General features: G+C 36.7%; 1 protein-coding gene across 1 annotated transcript in view; it reads left to right on the forward strand.

The window, feature by feature from the left end:
* LOC150079383 (5'-AMP-activated protein kinase subunit gamma-1-like) overlaps positions 1-21,163 on the forward strand; it is a 383,429-nt gene that overhangs the window by 26,356 nt on the left and 335,910 nt on the right. The window contains exon 2 of the mRNA XM_090383409.1: positions 12,578-12,740. Within this exon, the coding sequence (XP_090239535.1) occupies positions 12,612-12,740 (129 nt within the window). The 5' untranslated portion in view covers positions 12,578-12,611. The remainder of the gene's footprint in view (positions 1-12,577; positions 12,741-21,163) is intronic.

The raw sequence follows: 21,163 nt of genomic DNA on the forward strand, positions 1-21,163 counted from the left end.
TACCAAATATTTTAAAATATGTATTGTAATGATTGAAATTCAGCGTTGGCCAAAAAGGAGATCAAATTAAAACCGCAACTAAAATACAAAAAAAGAGTCATTTTGTTGCTTGTTTTTCTTATGGTCTTATCAAGGATGTAAGATCATAATATTATGTAAGATCATAATATTTGGTTACTGTCGTTAACCGCCTTTCAACTTTGTACCGTCAAGAGACGCTGGCGTCAAATTTGCTACACGTTAATGAATATCGGAAACATTAACGGATCCAGTTATTGAACTTGGTGGTATCCCACGTGTTATTCCATTCAGAGTAGTGTTTACTCATTGATTCCCCCCTCCTTTTGTGAACGGAGAGATATTTGCACAACACCAGTCTGCAAAGATTTCTCCTGAATTCAGGAATGCTTCCAGTACTGCAACTAAATGTTTTATTACTTCTTTCTCTGCTTCTTTTAATAAAATATCAGCCCGAAATGCTCTGTTCACTTTTGGGTGCAACAATTCCTCTTCCAAATTCCTTTCAGCTATCATAAAATCATCCCCAAACTGTCAATCAGCATTAGACAGACATCTGCTGTTCCCATCTCTAAAAACTTCTTCACGCGTGAATGTAGATGCAAAATATTCATTAGTTTGTCAGCAACCTGAACAGGATCATCGATTTTTATGCCGTTCATATCAAGAGGCCAATGTGGTTCATCCGTTTCCTTTAAGTGTTACCATAATCAAAAATGTTTTTGCTATTCTTCTTAATTCTTAGCCAAAGACCTCATAATGAGTTGTCTTGTCTAAACCTCCCCGCTTAATGATTTGATTACAGACTAGCTCATACATACCTGTGTCCCTTGATAGTCTATAATCATCCTATTCCTACACATTTTTCTCCTTTGCCACTAGTCTCAGATCATCTGACATCCATTTAGCTCTAAACCTTGAACAATTATTACTATTATATTTTATAAAAAAAAAAAAAAAAAACTTTCTCCTTTATGGGATTTTTTCCGCCTCGCGACGGGTACTAGTACCAAGTGCATGGGGTGGTTGGTTGTGTCCGGTTACTGGTACTGTTTGTCAAGAAACTCTCTTACTATCCTACAGGTGATCAGGATCGTGGCTTTCTGGAGTTCCATATAAGTGTTCTCTGGAAAACCTATTGTTGCTCGGTTCTTATGGAGGCTCTTTGGGTATTGAAACGATGATTGGGATGGTTTGTTTATTATTATTTTTATTAAAATCAGTTTATTGAACCAATAAATTTGGTCTGTGCCCCGCACACGGCCGTTCAGCCAGGAGGTCGATCTATCATACAATCAATTATCTACATTATACAATCTCCCCTTCCTGACTTCAATATAGGGAATTTAAAAATATATGCGCCAAGATACACATACTACATAAATCAGGTGTTGACTACTGCACTATGGGTTTATTCAACATACCAGCACTTCTACTGATGGGTAGAAATACAAAAGTCGTTTAAGGATAGCAACCAACTGAGCGAAAAATCGAGCTTCCTCCTTCTCTATTGATTTCTAATGAATTCCTTGAACTCGTGCCAGACAATATTGCTTGCTTCCAAAAGTACATCGGATCTTAGAACTTAAAGGTGAGGGGGGGAATGTCAAGGCTTCATTGATTATAGGAGATAATGCTCATCCGTATGGTGGAAATTAATCGCATTGTAGCATTAGCGATGTTATTTCTTTCAAGGAAAACGGAACATGCAATTGCCTAATCGGTGAGGTGGTATTAGAACTGAGAACGCCACTTTACTTAACGCTTATGTCATAAAATGTTCAATGTCGAAATCTTAGAGGTCGCTGTAATTATCCTAAAACATAAGGTCAGGATATCTGATCCACTGGAGAGCAGTCTAGGAAACCACGTGGCACAAGCCCAGTCAGCTGTACCACAGAAGGACAAGCAACAAACTTAAGGGGGCGGAAAAATCCTTCTAATCTTTCTCCACCTAATTTAGACACGTAGCTATTTGTGTGTCCTTTATAACCACGTGCAAGTGGTAGTTTAATAAGCTTCGGACATGTTTATGGGCTGCTGAAGGTTTTACTACCGGGGACCCGTTTTTGATGGTGCAATGAAGACACCCCCGTCAGGTCGTTAATGCTTAATAAAGCAGATTACATTACAACAGGCATTACTAGTTCCAAGGCTACAAGGAACTACCCATCCTTTGGAAGACGAGCTAAAATCAGGTTGTAATCGCAAAGATCATTTGATACCAGCTCGCGGTTTCACTATTTCAAATAATAAACTTCCGTAATTTGTTTTTATAACGGGAACGTTATGAGCGATAAAGCACTTTCAGCACGATGCGAACTCTGATTTATACAATGCACGTGAGCAACCAACTGTAACCCTCGGAAAACTTATAAAAATAAGTGTTTTAGTAGTGATAATGAACAGTTTATTACATCTTCGTGGACTTAGTTACTATGACATAAAAGCATTCATTCAGAATTTGATAATGTTCCTGTACGTGTGTGTTCACTTTAAATATATTTAAATTTCGTTTTTCTCACCTTGTAAACAGAGGAATATGGTGATTAAAATTAATTATAATTCCTACCTAACCCAAATATTAACTAATTATTTAACTAACTTAATTATTACTTCTCTGTTTTATGTCTGTACTATTCCCAAAGAAATTCATTCTCGTTCCTTCATAAATGCTGTCCACACTTTCTGTTTACAAATGCCTGTGATCAATAGGTCTGCACATGCGTAGATGTATCCATTGTTAAAATGATCTTAATTTCCATTAGGAACCATTTAGAAAAGAACTCAAACGGCTTTTCAAGAAGGCATAAAAGGTGATGTTATACACGTTGATACTAATATTAAGAATAGGCAACCTGGGGTTTTATTTAAGGCGATGTTTAGAAAATCAGGATTAAATTTAAAATCGTCTGAAATATTGCTCAGACACGATTGGAGGAATACATGATGAAAGCCTTTTCAGTGTCGATTCGGCCCTGGAGAAACTGTTGCAAGGCTCATTGGGTAGAATTTTCTCAGTGTGGTCTGTGCTTGAGAAACAGTTTTTATACGAAAGGGATATACTTAAATAGAAGGAATGCAGAGATATTTGCTGGTGATATCGAGACAGTGTTAGGTGGGACGGAAAATTGATCTCTCTCTCTCTCTCTTGTTGGGGGGGGGAGGTATATACAGATCAATAGATTCACAGCAGCCTCGAACAGAGGTGTAAATGACTAACACTGCGTCTATTGGGATATGCAGAAGTCTGGAAAACAAGGTGATGAGGATTTCGAGGATTACCATTGAAATGAACTCAAAAGCCGTTAAGAAACTTCAAGTAAAGGAGCCACTAGGTGACAGTGATCACAGTATATTAATGTGGGAAATACTTAAAAGATATAACTGCTGTCAAGCGTAAGGGGAAGGGATTTTGTTTTCGCAACGATGATTACAGTTAACATGACAGTTTTTAAATTCATTTCAGTTGGACCAACTTGTGTATCAATAACTGCAACTTCTAAATGGAAGTCATTCAAATAAGTAATCATAGAAACTACTTAGCTTTTTATACCAACTAAGAGATACTGTTCAAGAATTAGATCTAATGGATGCAGATGAATCGATGAGACTCGTAGCCATGAAGAATGCGTATAAATTATCAGAGGATACAGAAAGCTACAGTAAAGGGGGGTTAGGAAAGCCAAGACATTTCTAGAAGTCTTTAGCTATGAGAACGAAGAAAAGGAGCAAATAATTCTTTGCTTATCTTAACACTATAAGGAAAGTAATGAACAACGTAAGCCCACTAAATATGAATGACGTAACTGTTAATTAATAAACTAAATAAATATTTTGCATATACAATCATGCGTGCAGATGTTTTTAAGAGTGATGTCAGAAGTAATTCTAACGGGGGGATAAATTATTTGTAATAACTGAGAGGAAAATGAATAAGAGATTATTGGAGCTAATGGGACGGACAGTATCTATCCAATTATATTAAAATAAGTGTCAAAAGAGGTATGGAAATCTTTAGCCATCATTATGAGAGTTCAGGGTTCCCTGTAGATTACAGATGTAATATTAATTCCCCTATTCAAAAGGAGGATCAAAGGCAGGCAGAAATGAGTGATTAAACACTTGCAAGCTTGACTTTTGTGCCCAGGAATTAATGCATTTAGGGGTTAAAGAAGTAATTCAAGATCATCTTAATAGAAATGCAGTTATACTGCAGTCACAGCATGGATTTGTTAATGGACGATCATGTCTGACTAGTCTGATTGGATACTATGACTCAATAACAGAGGTACTGGGTGCAAAAAGTAATTTTGACATAATTTACTTAGTTTCAGCAAAACTTTCGATACTATTCTGTACGGCGCCTAGTTCCAAGCAATAGTGGTCAAGCTATTTTCTTCAGTGACGCATAGTAAGTAATTTAGTTCTGTTTTATTTCTAGCGCCTTTCTCTGTTCAATTCATTGTAAGTGGTTCTGTACTTAAGAGATGAAGAAACTCTCGAGGATAACACAGTTGGTAAAATCGTCGTCCACCCCCGACACTGCGTAGAAAAGGTCAAAGTTCGAATCGCGTCAATGACACGAGGAATTTTTATTGGCCTCTTTTTCAACGTGGCAGAGTTAGTCGGTCTCAGTCGAGGGTAGCGTGGTTTTTCCTCCCAGAAACTTGGGTTTTTTCGTCTAGCAAAACAACAAAAGAACACATGCAGTTTATACAGGACTCATTATGGCCTAAGTCGCTGATGCGCCTAAAAAAAAAAAAGATTCGAGACCTCTTTTGTCAGCATACTATTTTCGCATCATTAAATGTCAGTAATAGCAACGGAAAAAAAAAACAATATTTCCAAACAAGACAGCGGAAACAATGTTGCATGTTGTGAGAAAAAGGGCAGATGAGATTGTAGAAAAAATTAAGGCAGTTTAAAATATCAGCAAATCAATTTAATCAAAATAACCGCAAACGTTATCACTCTGTTTTCCTTTCCATCAATATCTGATAACAGAATATTAAAAATTAAGATTGTCAGCTGTCAGTTACACTTCTGGGCAGAAGATGGCGCCACAGTTGCAAAAGAAAATGGTGTGCGTGGCTTCAAAAACTTAATTTTGATATGAAAATCGAAATCACGTTTATATTAAGATAAATTTGGTTATTTAACTAAATAACTGTGCTCTACGTTGGAGTTCAGACATTAAATGATCAGATTTTAAATATATGCGAATCTAGTATCGCGTATATTTATAAACATAATGCACTGTTATAACTGTTATTTATTATTCGAATTTTTCCTTCACGTGACTGTTTATTCTTCGCTCCATTGGAGCGTTACCACTGATTCATTAAAATTTTACGCACCGATAATTCTGTTTATATTATGGTACTACCACACAGATTTGTTTCTCTTTTCCTTTTTCAAAAAAATATATACCAACAACGATTTCAAATATTTTTGAAATATTTGTTGTTATTTTCCAAGTTTATTGCTACCTTTCAAATACCAACAAAGATTTATATTATTTTATTGCAAATCAAGTTAATTCATGTTTGTACGATAATTTTATAATTTATACACGTGTTATGGTTATTACACTATCGCCTAATATTAGTTAACTCACTGTTTATTAAAATTAAACTTCATAATGCCCTCGTGGGTAGCACAGTTGGTAGGATCGACTTAGGTCTTTTCCGCTGGGTGTGGGGAGGAAAAGACCTAAGTTACAGTCCGGTCGATGACGTGAGGAACTTTTATGGGCATTTTTCACAATGTGGCTGAGTTTCACCATGGTTTTTTCCACCCGGAAACGCGGTTTTTCGTCCAGCAAACAGAAAATTGAACTGAGAACACACGCAATTTACAAACAACATACACGGAGCAATATGGCCTTAGTCGCTGATGATCCTAAAACCCTACTACAACAACAACAGCTTCATAAAAACAGTAATTGTTCGTCTGAGGACACTTGCAAATAGAAAGAAAATATATGTATATAATAGTAGAACTTTGAAAGATGGTGATTCGTTGCGTCTCACTTAATTTTATTATTTCAATTTAAAGCCGCAGGTAATTTGCGGATATATCTGAGTGAATTCGAGCATCGCGTGACTAGATCAAACCGGAAGCGTATAGCCGTATATTATCAGCCAGTTTTTGTTTTGATGGAGACGTTGTTTCCTGGAAATATCTTTAGCTCCTCAGGCTACTCCAAAACAGTTGCGTCATATTTAGCGATTTTAATGTTGTCTTCTTGAAATTTCCTGTTTTAGTGTTGTCTTCTTGAAATTTCTGTTGTACGGATAAATAAAGCTATTGAATTTTAACGAAATAATTTCCTTGAACTCAATGTAAATCTGTTTCTGTGCTATAATTACTTGATCGACGGTTTAAGATGAATTAGTTGTTAAGATATGTCGTAAATTACTTGTAGGATTAAGATAAATTACTTGTTCAGTGGTTTAGGGCTCAATTATTATTAATTACGTTTATTAGCTCTTGGTCAGAAGTCCATACAATACAGCGAGTCAACATAAAGAGAAACAGGCCAGTGGTCGCAGGTTTGTCCAGAGGCATTCTGGACAAAGTGAAGGGTTGGCGTGGCCATGTCGAGATGTACCTCCTATGTACCTGAAAAGAAATACACTGACAAGCTTTCCCAGGGATAACTAATAAAACAGATACAGGGACTTACAGTATAGAAGAACATACGTTTAGAATATAATACATCTGATAGGAATACTAATAAATTGATGACACAAATATTAATAATCAAGTACAGTACATACAATCGACATGAAATGACTAACATAATTCCTCTCCAGATGTTAACATTGCTGATGCAATAAATGGATACATAAAATGGATACATAAAACCGGAATTACATGATATGTGAAAGCAGTCAACGGTGCAAGAAATTATTCAGCCTTTTCATGCAGGGACGATTTAATTAGTTCCAGAATTAATTTCCCTTCTTTCTAAAACTTCTTCTCCCCCCCCCCCCCGAAAATGCAAAATCAATATTATCGGCATTGACTAGGAATATTTTCTATTCAGTTTTGAATATGACTAAATAGTGCAGTTGCAATCTATCTATCTATCTATTAAAGGCTTCTCACTACGATATCAGTTTAGTATTGAATTGAAAATTTCTTTAGACAGATTTCGGCAGTAGTAGTAGTAGTAAAAGGTTCTAATTCTTTTAAGTTTAAATTCGAAAGAGAGAGCCTCAGGGCTTATCTTTACGTCAATTATTATTTGTCATCGCCTGAATGATTTAAGGACTTTTTTTTGGAGGAGGGATTATTCAAAAGTCTGCATACAGATTTTGTTAAGATCAAAAAAACTATAATTATACAGTTCCATCATATATTTTTAAAGTAAACTTTCAATAAACCAAGTGAATAGCTCAAAACAAATGAATTTGAAATAACCATTAGATCTACAGTTATTCCGAATACTCATAAGGCTGAAGCCATATACAGGTTGAGCATAAAATAACTTCTCATGATGAATTTAAGTTTATCAATTAATTAATCGTGAAACAACCTGTGAAATGCAAATTTTATGACGCTAATAAATAAATAAATCTGTGGGATAAATTGGATGGACATTGTGCCTGCTATATAATTGCTCTGAAATTACCAAAAATTAACATTCTAATTTGTTATAATGTTAATTTTTAATAATTGTTAATTTAATAAGACTATGGAAGAGAGGCAAAGATAAAGAAGAATTCTGGTCCACGGTTCACTAAGCATTCATTGCCCTCGTGGTAAAAACAAAGAAAAAAAATTAAAAGACTGAAAGAGTAAGATGTCTCTAGAAGTGGTAGACCAATAATCCTTGCTAATACATCTAAAAAAAATACAACCAAGTCAAAAGTAGATGGCGTTGTAGAGCAATATCACCTTTTAAGGGCACAAAAGGTGATACTGTTGTGCACGTTGACACTAATGATATTAAGAGTAGGAGATCTGAAGACTTACTTAACAAGTACAAGGCAATGATCGAGAAAAAAGTCGCGCGAGTTAGGATTAAATTTGAAAGTGTTTGCAATTCTGCCCATAAGCAATAAGAGAGGGAGTACACGATGAGAGCCTTGTCAATCATTTCGGTCCTGGGGAGATTATGCAAGGCTCAAGGGGTAGAATTTTTCACAGCATTTCCTGTGCTTGTTAACAGGAGAGACTGCTTTTACAGGGATGGGATACGCTTAAATAGGATGGGTGCAAAATTATTCGCTGAGGCAGTATCAGCGAATAATAGATTAATTAGAGCCGCAGGCAGAGGTAAAAGTGATTCTTGCAAGGTTTCTACGCAGCAGCAGCCCAGAAAGCAGGGTATCGGGAATTTCAAGCGCTGCTGTGGGTTCATCATGGAACTAACAAATACATGGGCTGCGTTAGGGTAACTAGGAGTAAGAAGGGGTGCATATATAGTTGCATGTATACATGCTAGGAGCAGAGTAAATAAATTTAATGAATTTGAAGTCCTTATTAAGTCATCAAATGCAGACGTAGGAATATCGGGGACATGGTTTTACTCAGACATAACAATTGCAGAATTTGAATATGTACAGGAAGATCAGATGGGAGAAGAGGTGGGGGTCATACTCTTAGTCAAGAAGCACATTAAATCTAAGGCAGTGCATTCAGTTGACATGGATGACAAGTGTAATGTTGAATCAGTTTGGCGTGTCATAAGCACTGGGAAAATGTGTTTATAGGCCTAATGACTGTGATGAGTATACAAAACGACTATACAGAGAAATAGAGTACGCCAGTAATCAAGATGTCTTATAATGGGGGATTTTATTACAGATATTGACTGAAACTTATGGGTTAGTCATTCATACATTAGCAAGACTTTTGTGAATTTATCGGCTGACCTTTTCCTGCAGCAGCATATTAGAGAGGCAACAAGAGGAAGATCTGATCTGATTATTCGCAGCGAGTCTTCGTGCATTACGAAACCGCAGGTAAAAAATCCTCTGGGTGGCAGTGATAACAGTGTGTTGATGTGAGATTTACTTAAAGACATAACTATTGTCAAGGGGAAAGGGAAGGGCTTTTGCCCTTCCCTTACCTTTGCTTTTGCTCTTCCCTTAAATGAAAAGCATTCAGGGAAGTAATCGTAGAAGCTACTAGGCTTTTCATAGTTTCAGGTTTAGACCTAAATGAAAGTCAGATGAAATGATGAGACTTGTGGCAAAGAAGAAAAATGCATGGGATGCATATAAATTATCATGTGATAGAGATGTCTATGGCAGATATGAACTAGTCTGTAACCAAGTCGCAAAGGAAGTTAGGCAAGTTAAGGTACATTACAATAAATTTCTGGCAAAGAATGCAAAGACCTCTTTACCTATATTAAGTAGAGGGAATGGGTTGAATCACATTAGTCCACTTTATGTCAATGGTTTAGCTGTTGATGATCCTGCTCAGGTTGCTATCAAACTGAATAGGTATTTTGCATCTACATTCACACATGAGAAATTCTTTAGGGAAGTGGATGATAGAAGTTTATCAAGCTCTAACAGAGCTAAGTGATTTTTGATAACTGAGAGGAAAGTGGAAGAGAAACTGTTAAAGCTAAACATAAAAAGGCGTCTGGAATGGATGAGATCTATCCAATTATATTAAAGGAGGCAGCAATGGAAATAAACAAACCCTTATCCATAATTGTGAGAGCATCTTCGGATTAAGAGGTGGTCCCTGTGGAGTGGAGATGTGCGAATGTATCCCCAATTCACAAAGAGGGATCAAAGGTGATATCAGTTACACACCTGTTAGCTTAACTTCTCTTCCAGGGAGAATAATGGTCATCGGTTAAAGAGGTAATGTAAGACCATCTAGAGAATGCAATTATACTACAGACACAGCATCGATTTGTTAAAGGATTATCTTTTCTGATCAATCTGATTGGACTATCTGACGTGCAATAACAAAGGAACTGGATGCAAAAATCATTTTGATATCATCTACTGGGATTTCAGAAAACATTTTGATACTGTTTCACTTAAAAGACTGCTGTATAAATTGATAATGTGACGTTAAGGGCAAGTTACTGCTATGGATAAAGGGATGGTTGAGTGGGAGAAGACAGTGGTTATTAGTGAGCACTGCTCTTCGTGGACTAATATTATTAGTGGAGTCCCGCAGTGTTCGATGCTGAGCCCATTGTTGTTTTCTGTATTTATTAATGATATTGATAAAGTATTCCAGGTTTAATGTCTAAGTTCGCAGATGATACAAATGTCGGCAGAATGGTTAATGACATGAATCAAAGCTACTGCAACAAGATCTAGAAAAATTAGGCAGATGGGTTGAGAAATGTCTGTTGAAGTTTAACAGTGAGAAATGCAAGGCACTGATACGAGTATCAGTAATTCCAGATTAACGTACAAAACCGTGTGGTCCTACACTCAAATTAGTGGAAAATAAAAACGACCTGTGGATAATTATGCTATCAGATATGATGTTTCTGAGCAGTGCAGATAAGCTGCCTGGACAGCTCATGGGGTTTTGTCAGCGATGTACAGTATATTTGCTAGCAGAATAAGAGCTGTTTAATCCCTTTGTATAAGGCAGGGGTCGGCAACCTTTTATGAGTGTAGAGCATTTTTGATCTAATTAAAAAAAAAAAAAAATCCGAAGAGCCGCACCTCAACTATGGAGAAGGAGAGGAATTTTTAAGAAATGGAATACAGTGGGAAGGTGTTTTATTAAAAAAAAATATTTTTTGAAATATTATTTATTAATACTGAAAAGACGTAACAAGCATCGAATTAGGTACGAATCAATGTGACTTTTGCTGCTGAACTTCTTGAGCGAGTCTCTCAACATCAGGCGAGTATGCCGTAATTTTCATCTTTAAACATGCTGAGAGACTCGATTTGTTCAGACGGTTTCTTGATTTATTTTTAATATAGTTCATGTTCTGAAATATTTGCTCGCAATAATACTTCGCTTGTCGTACATGTGGGCTAAAAGTTAGAGCCGCAGTTACATGTTCAAAAAGCCGCAGGTTGCCGACCCCTGGTATAAGGCAATGGTCGGGCCACATTTGAAGTACTGCATACAGGTCTGGAGGCCTCATTTTAGGAAGGATATAGAACTGCTGGAACAGGTGTAGAGTAGAGGGGAGGAAACGAGATTAGCGAAATGAACGAAAGGGTTGTCTTACCAAGAAAGGCTTCAAATTGCAGCGTCTAGGCACCTGCGGGGCGATCTTGTTGAGGTGTTTAAGGCTTTGAATGGATTGAGCAAGCTCACTGCTGACGGCATTCTTACTCTCGCTCAAATCGCACACATGAGGGGGGCATAAACTCAAATTGTAGGATGACTGCCACACAGATGTGCGGAAGTTTTCCTTCAGCTGGCCGGTGGTTGATTGTCCATTTCCACAACAGACTTCCATCTGTTGTGGAAATGGATAGTTTGAATAAATTCAAGGAAGAAGTAGACAAATTATTTGACGGAATGGACAAGTGATATGGAATTTTTTTCCTGATTCATCATAATCTTAGATTCTAGCATCATTTGCCACCACTAATAATAATATAGAATGCTAACATAACCCAACTAGACATCAGCAATACATAAATTGCTGATGTCTAGTTGGGTTATGTTTAATGGGTTATGTTAGCAACGCCAACGTTTATCGTTCGTTATCACCCTCCTAGCCCACTGGCTATACAGGGGATGAACCTTGGTAAATAAGCTGATGATAATAATAATAATCCTGTGAAACCGTACCGCATACATCGAAGCTCCCACATCACCCACAGAAGATTTTGCTGTTTCTGGTGAATTCAGCTGGTATCGTCCATTACCAGCTTCAGCCTGTGGGCAAACGATCATAAGGGACTCGTAGTGTTTTTTTAATTATTTTTGGTATGTTTTATCCTAAAAATCTGCGTGAATGTTTTTTGATCACTTGATATCTTAAGTTTCCCTGTATAATTTTAACAATATACTATTGATTCATGTTAAAAATCATGCCACACTCAACCCAAAGATTCGCGCGAGGTCTGAGGATATAATTTATACCACAGAGCAGTTTATTCCACAAGTTGTCGGAAAGTATCTCAATGAATAGTAATTCAGGCAAGCCATATTTTCATGTAATGAAAGAAATCCTGTAGATCAATGCAATGTAATCAGACTTCAGATATGCACCCACATCTAGCTTTGTATCTTTTCAGGTACCCGGAAATTACTTTTGCAACCAGAGATGTCAGTATAAAAATACATATCTTCTAAGTCCTCCCACCACATGGAAAGTAATTCTGTGTTCTTCCAGTGTGATTGGAAACGAAGGGTTGATCGCATTCCCTGGAGTTAGCGTTCTTCTACCTGTTTATATAATACTATTTTATATTTACCGGAATCCGTTTTTCGGGTTCTATTTTATGAATTCTCTTGGTTAAGGAAACGAAAAACATTTATTTATATCCAAAGACATCTTGAATACGTTGAGCCATTTTATCTGTGTATTTACATCCTTCTTTTTCTATTAAATTTAACTATTTTGATTTCAAATAATATTTGTATGCAGGTAACCCCAATGCGGTGAGTAATATGCTGTAAAGATGTTCCCCCAAATTACAGAAGAACCAGAGGATAGCATTCTAACTATCGAGGAAGAAGAGGATCCTAAAATTATAGCGAATGCAACAAATGGCAAACACATTGTACTTAAGTTGCAGGACGAAATTGAGGCAAGTATTACCTTTTTTAATACAACCTAACTTAAAATAGACTGCGAGTTTTATATATTAAATATTCCTATTAAACATATAATCCGATGATAAATAAATAATCATTTATTGCCAAAAATACAGGCAAGATCTTCACTACCTATAGACCAATATTTATACATGCTATAAACAACAATATTAGAATCATCTCGTTAATAATTCTTTGGAAACTTTCTTTATGTTTACAGTTAGATGAAGGGTCTGGAGATACTGGTCCAAGGTTGCCACTAATTCATTGGCGTCTCGATTAATTTCTTTGTGTGTTATTACTGGGTTTGGAAGTAATAAAGATTTTTAAATCATCTGCATATGAAATTATGTTCCTTGGTTAAATGTTTAAGCCATTTTATTAACAGTTGAGTTGTTTCGACAAGTTATTCAGAGAATCCTAGGAATAGAAATTTAGTAACTCTAGCATGATTATTTTAAGATAAGATTTTATACTACATTTAAATTTTATTACAGTTTAAAGTTAATTTTTTAAGGAATAATGTATTTTAAATATATATCTCCATCCAGGAAGACAAAAGTTATTATCAGTTTACTAACAAGATAACCATGTTTTATTTATGACTCAATAAACAAAGTTTCCCAGAGAAGTTTTCCTCTTATGTTTTTTTGTAATTGGCTGAGAGTTTCAACACATCATGCAAATTGATGCGCTTCTATAAATATAATGTCAGTCCGTTTTAATTCTCCTTTGCTGCTCTGTAAGATAGATAAATACGCTAGATGGCGATTGCGATTTCTTCCAAGGAAAACAACCGTGTGCATTTGTGAGGCAGAGAATTCCATTGAATTTATCAATCATGTACCAAGCGCTGTTCTAATACATTTGTCATTCATTATCTTAAAAGGATTTGGATGACAGACTAAGGCAATCGTCAACTTCTGAAGGCCATGCAACCTTTTGATACCTTATTTCTAGCCATTAACTTTTAAGTTGTTCATTGGTGAAAAATGGAAGGCACACCTTTATTTAAACATGCAAATGTATTCTCCAAAAAAATGCCACATTTTGTAGAATTGGTTGGCTCTTCCTGCCACTATTAGAAGACTGGAATCTTTCAACAGTGTCATATTTTAAGCTGTTGACTGTTACGTTATATACAGTACAAAGAAGAAAAGGAAAATCAGAAAGTGTTTTCTATCTTAGAAAAGTATTTTTTCCCTCAGCTAGCAACATATTTTTATATTCCAAGGGTTCCATTATTAGAAAAGTGCTTTACTTTTTGTACAGCGTTCTACGAGCGTTTTTGTTTTATCAATAAAACAACGTTCACTTTGGAAATAAAATAACGTTGCCTTTTTATCAATAAAGTGAAATTTAAAAAAAGAAAAATCTTCGCGCCTTAGCTCGATGCAGAAAAATGCTTCTAGGCAGTGTTATTTAGAGACTTTAAATATACACTTTCGATAAAGATTTATTACCATAAATTGCTGCGCTAATTTTGCGCGTGTTATTAAAAGTATCGCGAAAGAGGTCGCTTCTAAATCGGCACGCGATACAATCGACAAATGTGACATAGCTGGAAACTCCATCGACTACTAATCACAGACGAGTTCTTTTACTAATGCGTACGTGATATGTAACTATCGAGCCATTAACATGTAGCAATTCTCGGAACCGTTTTAGTGGCAAGTATGTATGTCAACGTCTATCCAAATATTGTGGATGAAGTTATATGTCAGCTGTCACGAGAGCAAGTTCTTAAAGGATATAATCCTTCAGAATAACAACTGGCCACGTTCCAGACAAACGGTTTCTGCTACACGTCCGGATGACGCCAATATCAGTATTAAATAATTGATTCCTGACACGACTTTGCTACAAAATTTAAAAAATATATCTCTTTCCCACTTTTCCTTCTCACTGATGGTTTTCAACAGCGAAGAACTGTGGGACACTCAGTTACCTCTTTCGATACTTCAACTTGTGTTTGTGTGTGGTAGACCAAGGTCAGCTGAATGTCGACTTTAACAGTCTTTCCACCCTGGGAAACAGCTCGGTGGCCTTGAAAGACATGAATTTAGTTGTAAAATAGGTTTCGGAGAACGCTTCCAGCGGGCAGCAAAGTTTAAAAAAAGCAAAAGTGCAGATTCAGACCGGACATTTTTGTTATTTTTTTTTTTTTTTTACATTTTTAATTCAACGCCAATAAAGAGTACCTGGAGCATTAAGTCTTTATGACCGTTTTGGCAGGTTTCCAGAACGTTGATGTTCCCAGTGCGTATCTGTGAAATAAAGGATTGAATAAGGAAGAAAATAAAACGATTCAATTTTAGATTATTTGCAAGTTTTAGCTTTTGTTTCTCTTTTTTTTCACTAAAATCTCAAATTCAAACTTATTCTAACACGAATATAGAAAACGCTGAAAATTACACTGACAAGAAAAAAGTCAAGTAAGTTCTACTGATACATATGTATACAAAGAACTATAGGCAAATCTACTCCAGGTATAATAATCTCAATATGGAAATGTCACAGCAATTTTAAGACATTTCAGTTTCTGACTTGGTGTGAGGCCATGCATAACTGTATCTGAATTTTAACCAGGCTGATGATAATAGAAACATAGCTTACAGCAATTTGGTTAGCAGTTATTATACTAGATATGAGGGCTGTATGCCCGACAGATATATAAAAAGAAACAAAGATTTTTCAAGTCCTTTAATCTGTAACTTTAAAACGAATTAGTTCCAAAACTCGCCATTAGATGGCACTGAACCACGACTTACGAGTTTGGTTGCCCTACTGTATGTTCGTCTTTTTGTCTAGTAAAAGCGAAAACTAAATTATCGCGTGATACGATGTAGAGTATCTGAAGAAATAAGGAGAATGGGTCATCTTCAGTTTTATCTTCAAAACAGAAAGATGTAGAGGGCGTTGCTGCATAAAATTTCTAAACCACAGCTGTAATGGAACGCTGCAAGCCAACTAAATAGATATTCCACCTCGATCACTACGAGGATCATTTAGGGACAGAAGATTTCATTAAAAGGAATGGTGTTTGCATTCCACTTATACGCCATTTTCCTAGAATGGGCTGATCTCGTGAAGTGTTTTTTAATACATCAAGAATGTTCTTATTTTATTGAATTCTTAAATCACAGCGGTTAAGGAGGGCTTGGGAAGGCGGAGATGATCACGTAATTATCCACTTTTGTGTAATCATGAAGACGTAATGGCATTGACCTTGCGAATACAACTGGTTTTTTTTAACTCAATTTTCTGGAATTACTTCCAATTGTTCCAAAGAAATAGTTTTCTTTCCTTTTTTCTGTTTGTTCCACGCATTGAAAAACTCTGTTTCTGCACGCAAAATAGCAATTACCTGTATGAAAGGAAAGTGGAGGAAAATTGCTCGCTGCAACTTATTTAGCCACTCAAATTTGTCCATTGGATTCCGAAAAGCTGACTTTTATTCGTCAAAAGCAAAATTGCTTGAAGAGAAGAGACTTCCTAATTATTTCGTGTTCCGTTGTAATTCAGTGGGCAAAACTTTGACAAGCAAGAACAAATAAACGTTTCTGTATTAAAAAAAAAAACCCATCTTCTTCGAATTGTTACTTTGTAACAGATTTTAACTAAAGCATCTTATAAAAACATAATTCCCAACGAATTCCATAAACTGCTGTTGTCAGGAAAAAGATGAACAAATTCTTTGTTTAAAAAAGTGAGCAATAATGGTACAAATAAGGGTATCAAAAAGTTCGTACCCTTACCTAGAAATAATAGCCCTAGAAAGGTGAAACTTCACAGCAACTTGACTCCTTTTCTATGTACTCTCCATGTGTAGTAATACATTTCTCCCCTCTATGGATCAGTTGTTTAATGCCTTGATCATAGAAGTCCGCACTTTTTGCCTGAAACCACGATTCCACTTCATTGATGACTTCCTGAGACGAATCAAAGCGGCGTCCACGCAATGGTTTCTTCATTTCTCGAAACAAGAAGTCTTACGTTGCTAGGTCAGGAGAATAGGGTGGGTGCTACAGTAGTTCGAAGCCACACTGGGCAATAAAGTTGGTGGTGGCAACGGCTTCTGCAAAGGCGTCAGCAATCTTGGAACCTATCGTGCGGAGACCTTAGACATATGCAGATGGTCATATAAAATGCTGTAGGCAGACCCATAACTAATTCCCACTGCATTTGCGATGAAATGAATTGTCACACGTCTGTCACTCAGCACCAGCTGCAACCATCTCATTGTCTGTGGATGTTGGTGACCTTCCTTCTCTTGGCTCGTCAAAGACACTTGTACGACCGCACTGGAACTCCCGTTTCCACTTTTTTTACAGTGCCATAAGGATGGACAGTTCTGTCCATACACAGCTTTCATTTTTTGTCAACAATTTCTGAGCTTTCTTGTCCTACAAAAACAGAAACTTAATCACTGCTCGATACTCCACTTTGTCAATCGTATCGTCCTTCCTCAGATTCCGGGCTCCACCTCTGGCGTACAATCAACTATGGGAATGAAATTTTACATATTAGTTATTGAATATGTAGACAACTTATACTAAAAACGGCATCTTCCTACTGATGTTTTATCTAGGTCAGGGTACGAACTTTTTGATATCCCCTCGTATATAGGTATTAACATACTTTCTAATCCTAAGCACGTTTCTTTAATTGAAGTTTATGCTTTTATATCGGGCGCATAAGTCTACCTTAAAATTGTTTAGGGCTTCAAAAATCCACTTATATGCCATCATATGGGATGTTCTTAGCCAGGCTTTTATATACTGTATTGTTTTCTTAAACATATGATCATCCGTAACATTGTAGTGGTTTCGTCACTTTTCATTTGTTTGGAGAGGTCTGGATTCTTCAAATCTGGCCTGACACTGAAGGAATTCTTAAAAAGCCTCTTCAATCGATGGTCAATTGACCTCAGATGGAAGGAGTTTTACCAGGATTTTCAGCTCGCACAATATAGAATAATACGCGCAAAAGAGCGCGTATTATTCTAATTAATAGCATTCTCTCTCTCTCTCTCTCTCTCTCTCTCTCTCTCTCTCTCTCTCTCTGCGCCAGGTGATAATAGTAATTTATTAACTCCATTCCGCCCCTTTCCTAGCAGTGGTATTTATTCCTGATCTTGAAAACCCAACCTCCTCAATGCCAGCCAACTGAAAAAATTGGCTGGCTTGGGGAAGAGTCTGATTTTCATTGGGCTCATGGATTTTCTCCAGGAAACGCTGTTTTTCATTCCGTGAAATAGGCAAACCAACGAAAGAATGCACGCAATTTATAGATACTCTATTCCGGCATCTCATTACGTTAGTTTCCTTGGCGCAAATTCTAAAACAACCCCACCGAATTCAGCTCCTACATAGGGTAGCCATACTGAAAGGCCTTTGAGGGATAATTCAGAAGCAAAAGAATCACGCGCGTATACACTACACTGATAACCGAAACATTAAATAGCAGATGGACATTCGCTTAACTACAATAATATCCAAATCTCCCTTTATTGGTCATATCCAAAAAATGCGACAGTTCAAAGATTCGCACATCATCCAAGCATTCCTGCCATAAACAACTATCGGCAAAATTAAAATTTGGTACTACTGACTGTCTTAAAAGCTAAGCGCCTCCAACACTGCTTAACTGGACATTCTTCCCTACCTATTCCGATCTCTAACGGAGGCAACGACCAAGCAGAGTAATTCTGACAATTCACAAACACCACCAAAATCAATAATGCGATGAGTTGTCTCCACTGCAGCTAAGCAGAGGAAGAGAGAACTACCCTACAGCAGTCGATAAGCATCACCTCCCATCCAAACAAGCTCTGCTGTACTACCTTTTGTCTTCCATTGTTTTTCGCTGAAGACAACTAGCAGGATATCTGGTGGAAACATTTGAAAGGTATCATTTATTTGCATCGTAAGCTAATATGAATTTATAACAAGTTTGAAATGGCCCTTAACCACAAAAAAATGAAAAGGGGAGTAGTATAAAGACCAGTGAATTTTCTTGTTGAGTTCATGAAAATCAAGAACATGTTAAGAACCATCCATCCCTGTCTCTTAAAATCATCTTAAGATGGAACATCAACCGGTCAAAAACTATTGCATCACCGTACCTTTTATTAAGTGTTTTCTCTATTTCTTTGCACCCTAATAATCTGTCCGACACGTGTACGTGCACAGAATGACAACACTCTTTGTCCACCGCTTCCGTCTGGATGCGTCCGTATCGCAATGAGCGAAACCAATTGGAACACCTGCTCTTCGTATCCTGTTCCCTGAAGCACTCAATCAGCTTTGCGCGAGACAAGTCGGGTGGAAATTATGAGTTTCTGGGGGTTAAGCCGAAGGGAATTATTACGCAATGACATTTATTCGGTTGGCGATCGGGGGTATTGCAGAAAGATCCACTCGATTCCATGTACATGCGTAACTGTTGCCATTTTTAAAAGGAGACGCAAGCTGTTCCGATTGTGTCTCTTTTAATACACCGGAAACAAAACAAGAGGTAGCTCCTGGGCATCGTACCAGACGCAAGTCCTAGAATTTGCTAATTACTCTGCAATTATCTAACACAGTTTCTTTCCGGGCATTCCCAGAAGACCTTTACCCTTTTCAAAGAGGCAGCCGTGTGGAATAAACGGCTAAACTCGGAGTTTAAATGGGTGTTGCAACAGCGAAACCTCCACGTGCGTAAAAGACGTTCCCTTAATACTCTTCCGGTGGAAAGTTGCAAGAAGGAACAAAAGGATGTGACTGTCAGCTGATCTCCCTTCTTCTCCCTACAAAGTGGATTGTAAGTTTCAGTGCCTCTTTTGACCCCGTTCCAAAGATTTTATCGTACAATAAACCTGCTTTCCACGCAGCTTTTGTTACCGACTTTTATTATGTAAACGGCCCCTTAACCACGATTAATTTTAAAAATTTCTTAGGCAACAAAAGACAATTGTTTTATAGTTTTAAAAGCATTTTATATTTATTATTACAGCTGTATTACCCGTCATACAAATAAATAACGTCACAAAAGAGAATGCTCATCGAATATTATTATTATTATTATTGTAAAAAAAAAAAATAAAAATAAATAATCATCTAAATAATCAAATTCAATGACTATATTAGGATTACATCGATTATTTATTCTAACGTTATTTAAGAGGTTAAAAGGTTGTCAAAATTTAGGCTAGAAACAGTGTACTCTGCTTAATACGTTTTCATAGATTGACTTCGTTTATGTTTGTGGCCGGCCCTTTATCCAGTACATCCTTGTAGATGAATGGACTGGTTTTGTAGGATTTAAACACCTTTGCCAATAAAGTTTTGTACTTTAAATTAGCAGAGATGTAGAGTAATGAATATTTATATCAAAGAAACTAGAATAACAGCTTCTAATTCATTTTTATAATCTTAAGTCAGTTTTTCATAATTTTAAATAATTTCTATAATCCAGACACACAGCACTCCATAATTTGGCGAAAAACATTTGGGCAAAGGAAGAGATTGTGATGAAATATTACGCAGGACACAAACAGAAGTCCAATTCACTGTGTAGTCTAGCAAACTCTACTTATTTTTGTTCTTCCTAACGGATTTTCAAATATCAAGTTCCTCAGCAGCCACTTGCCCTGAATACTCACTCTAATTCCCTCACTTTAAAAGATAGTATTTCTGCATATGTCCACTCTCATGTTCCATTTCAAGACTGCATTAATCTAGAATTCCTCTTTTCGACCTACTTTTGACCTACGATTTCTTCACTACATTCTGTAAAGTTTCTTCCTTCATCGTTCTTTCAACTGCAACCATACAAAAGTATGAGAACTTTCTCCACTCCAAACTTCATGTTCCTAGCGATTTTAATGCAAAAATTATCATCTCGTGCGCGTACCAGTTTTTCTTCCACATCGCCTGGAAAATCCTGGATTCGATTTTTGTAGAATGTCCTGGATTTGAATATTCATGGGTAATTTTTGCACTGTGACAATTAGCCAGTCTTCAGAAAGAGTAAAATGGTTGACTTTCTTTTTTTCCTGGAAAACAAACGTTTTATCCGGCATACTAACCAGAGACTATTATAAACATAATATTCGGATGCTTCATGCCCTTTGGCGATTAGTTCCAACTAAGTCCCTTTTTTTTTCCAGTTGTGGTACTTTTTAGTAAGGATGCCGAGGAACTTTCAGTAACCTTGATCCAGGTCCTTACTGCATTTCCACAGAAAATCCGATGCTTGGGTGCACATGGAATATTTTCCTTCATATATGGAGGAGGTTTCTCCAAAACCACTCTGAAATTCCCTCCAGAATAACCCTTCCAAAGTGAAGTAATGATCACTCTCGTGAATTCATTTTATCAGAGATTTTTCTGAACATCGTGGCGAGATCCAATCTTCCTTACATTTCGAG

The sequence above is a fragment of the Mastigoproctus giganteus genome, chromosome 10 (genome assembly GCF_048544385.1).
Source record: "Mastigoproctus giganteus isolate SK-2022 chromosome 10, ASM4854438v1, whole genome shotgun sequence".
NCBI lineage: Eukaryota > Metazoa > Arthropoda > Arachnida > Uropygi > Thelyphonidae > Mastigoproctus > Mastigoproctus giganteus.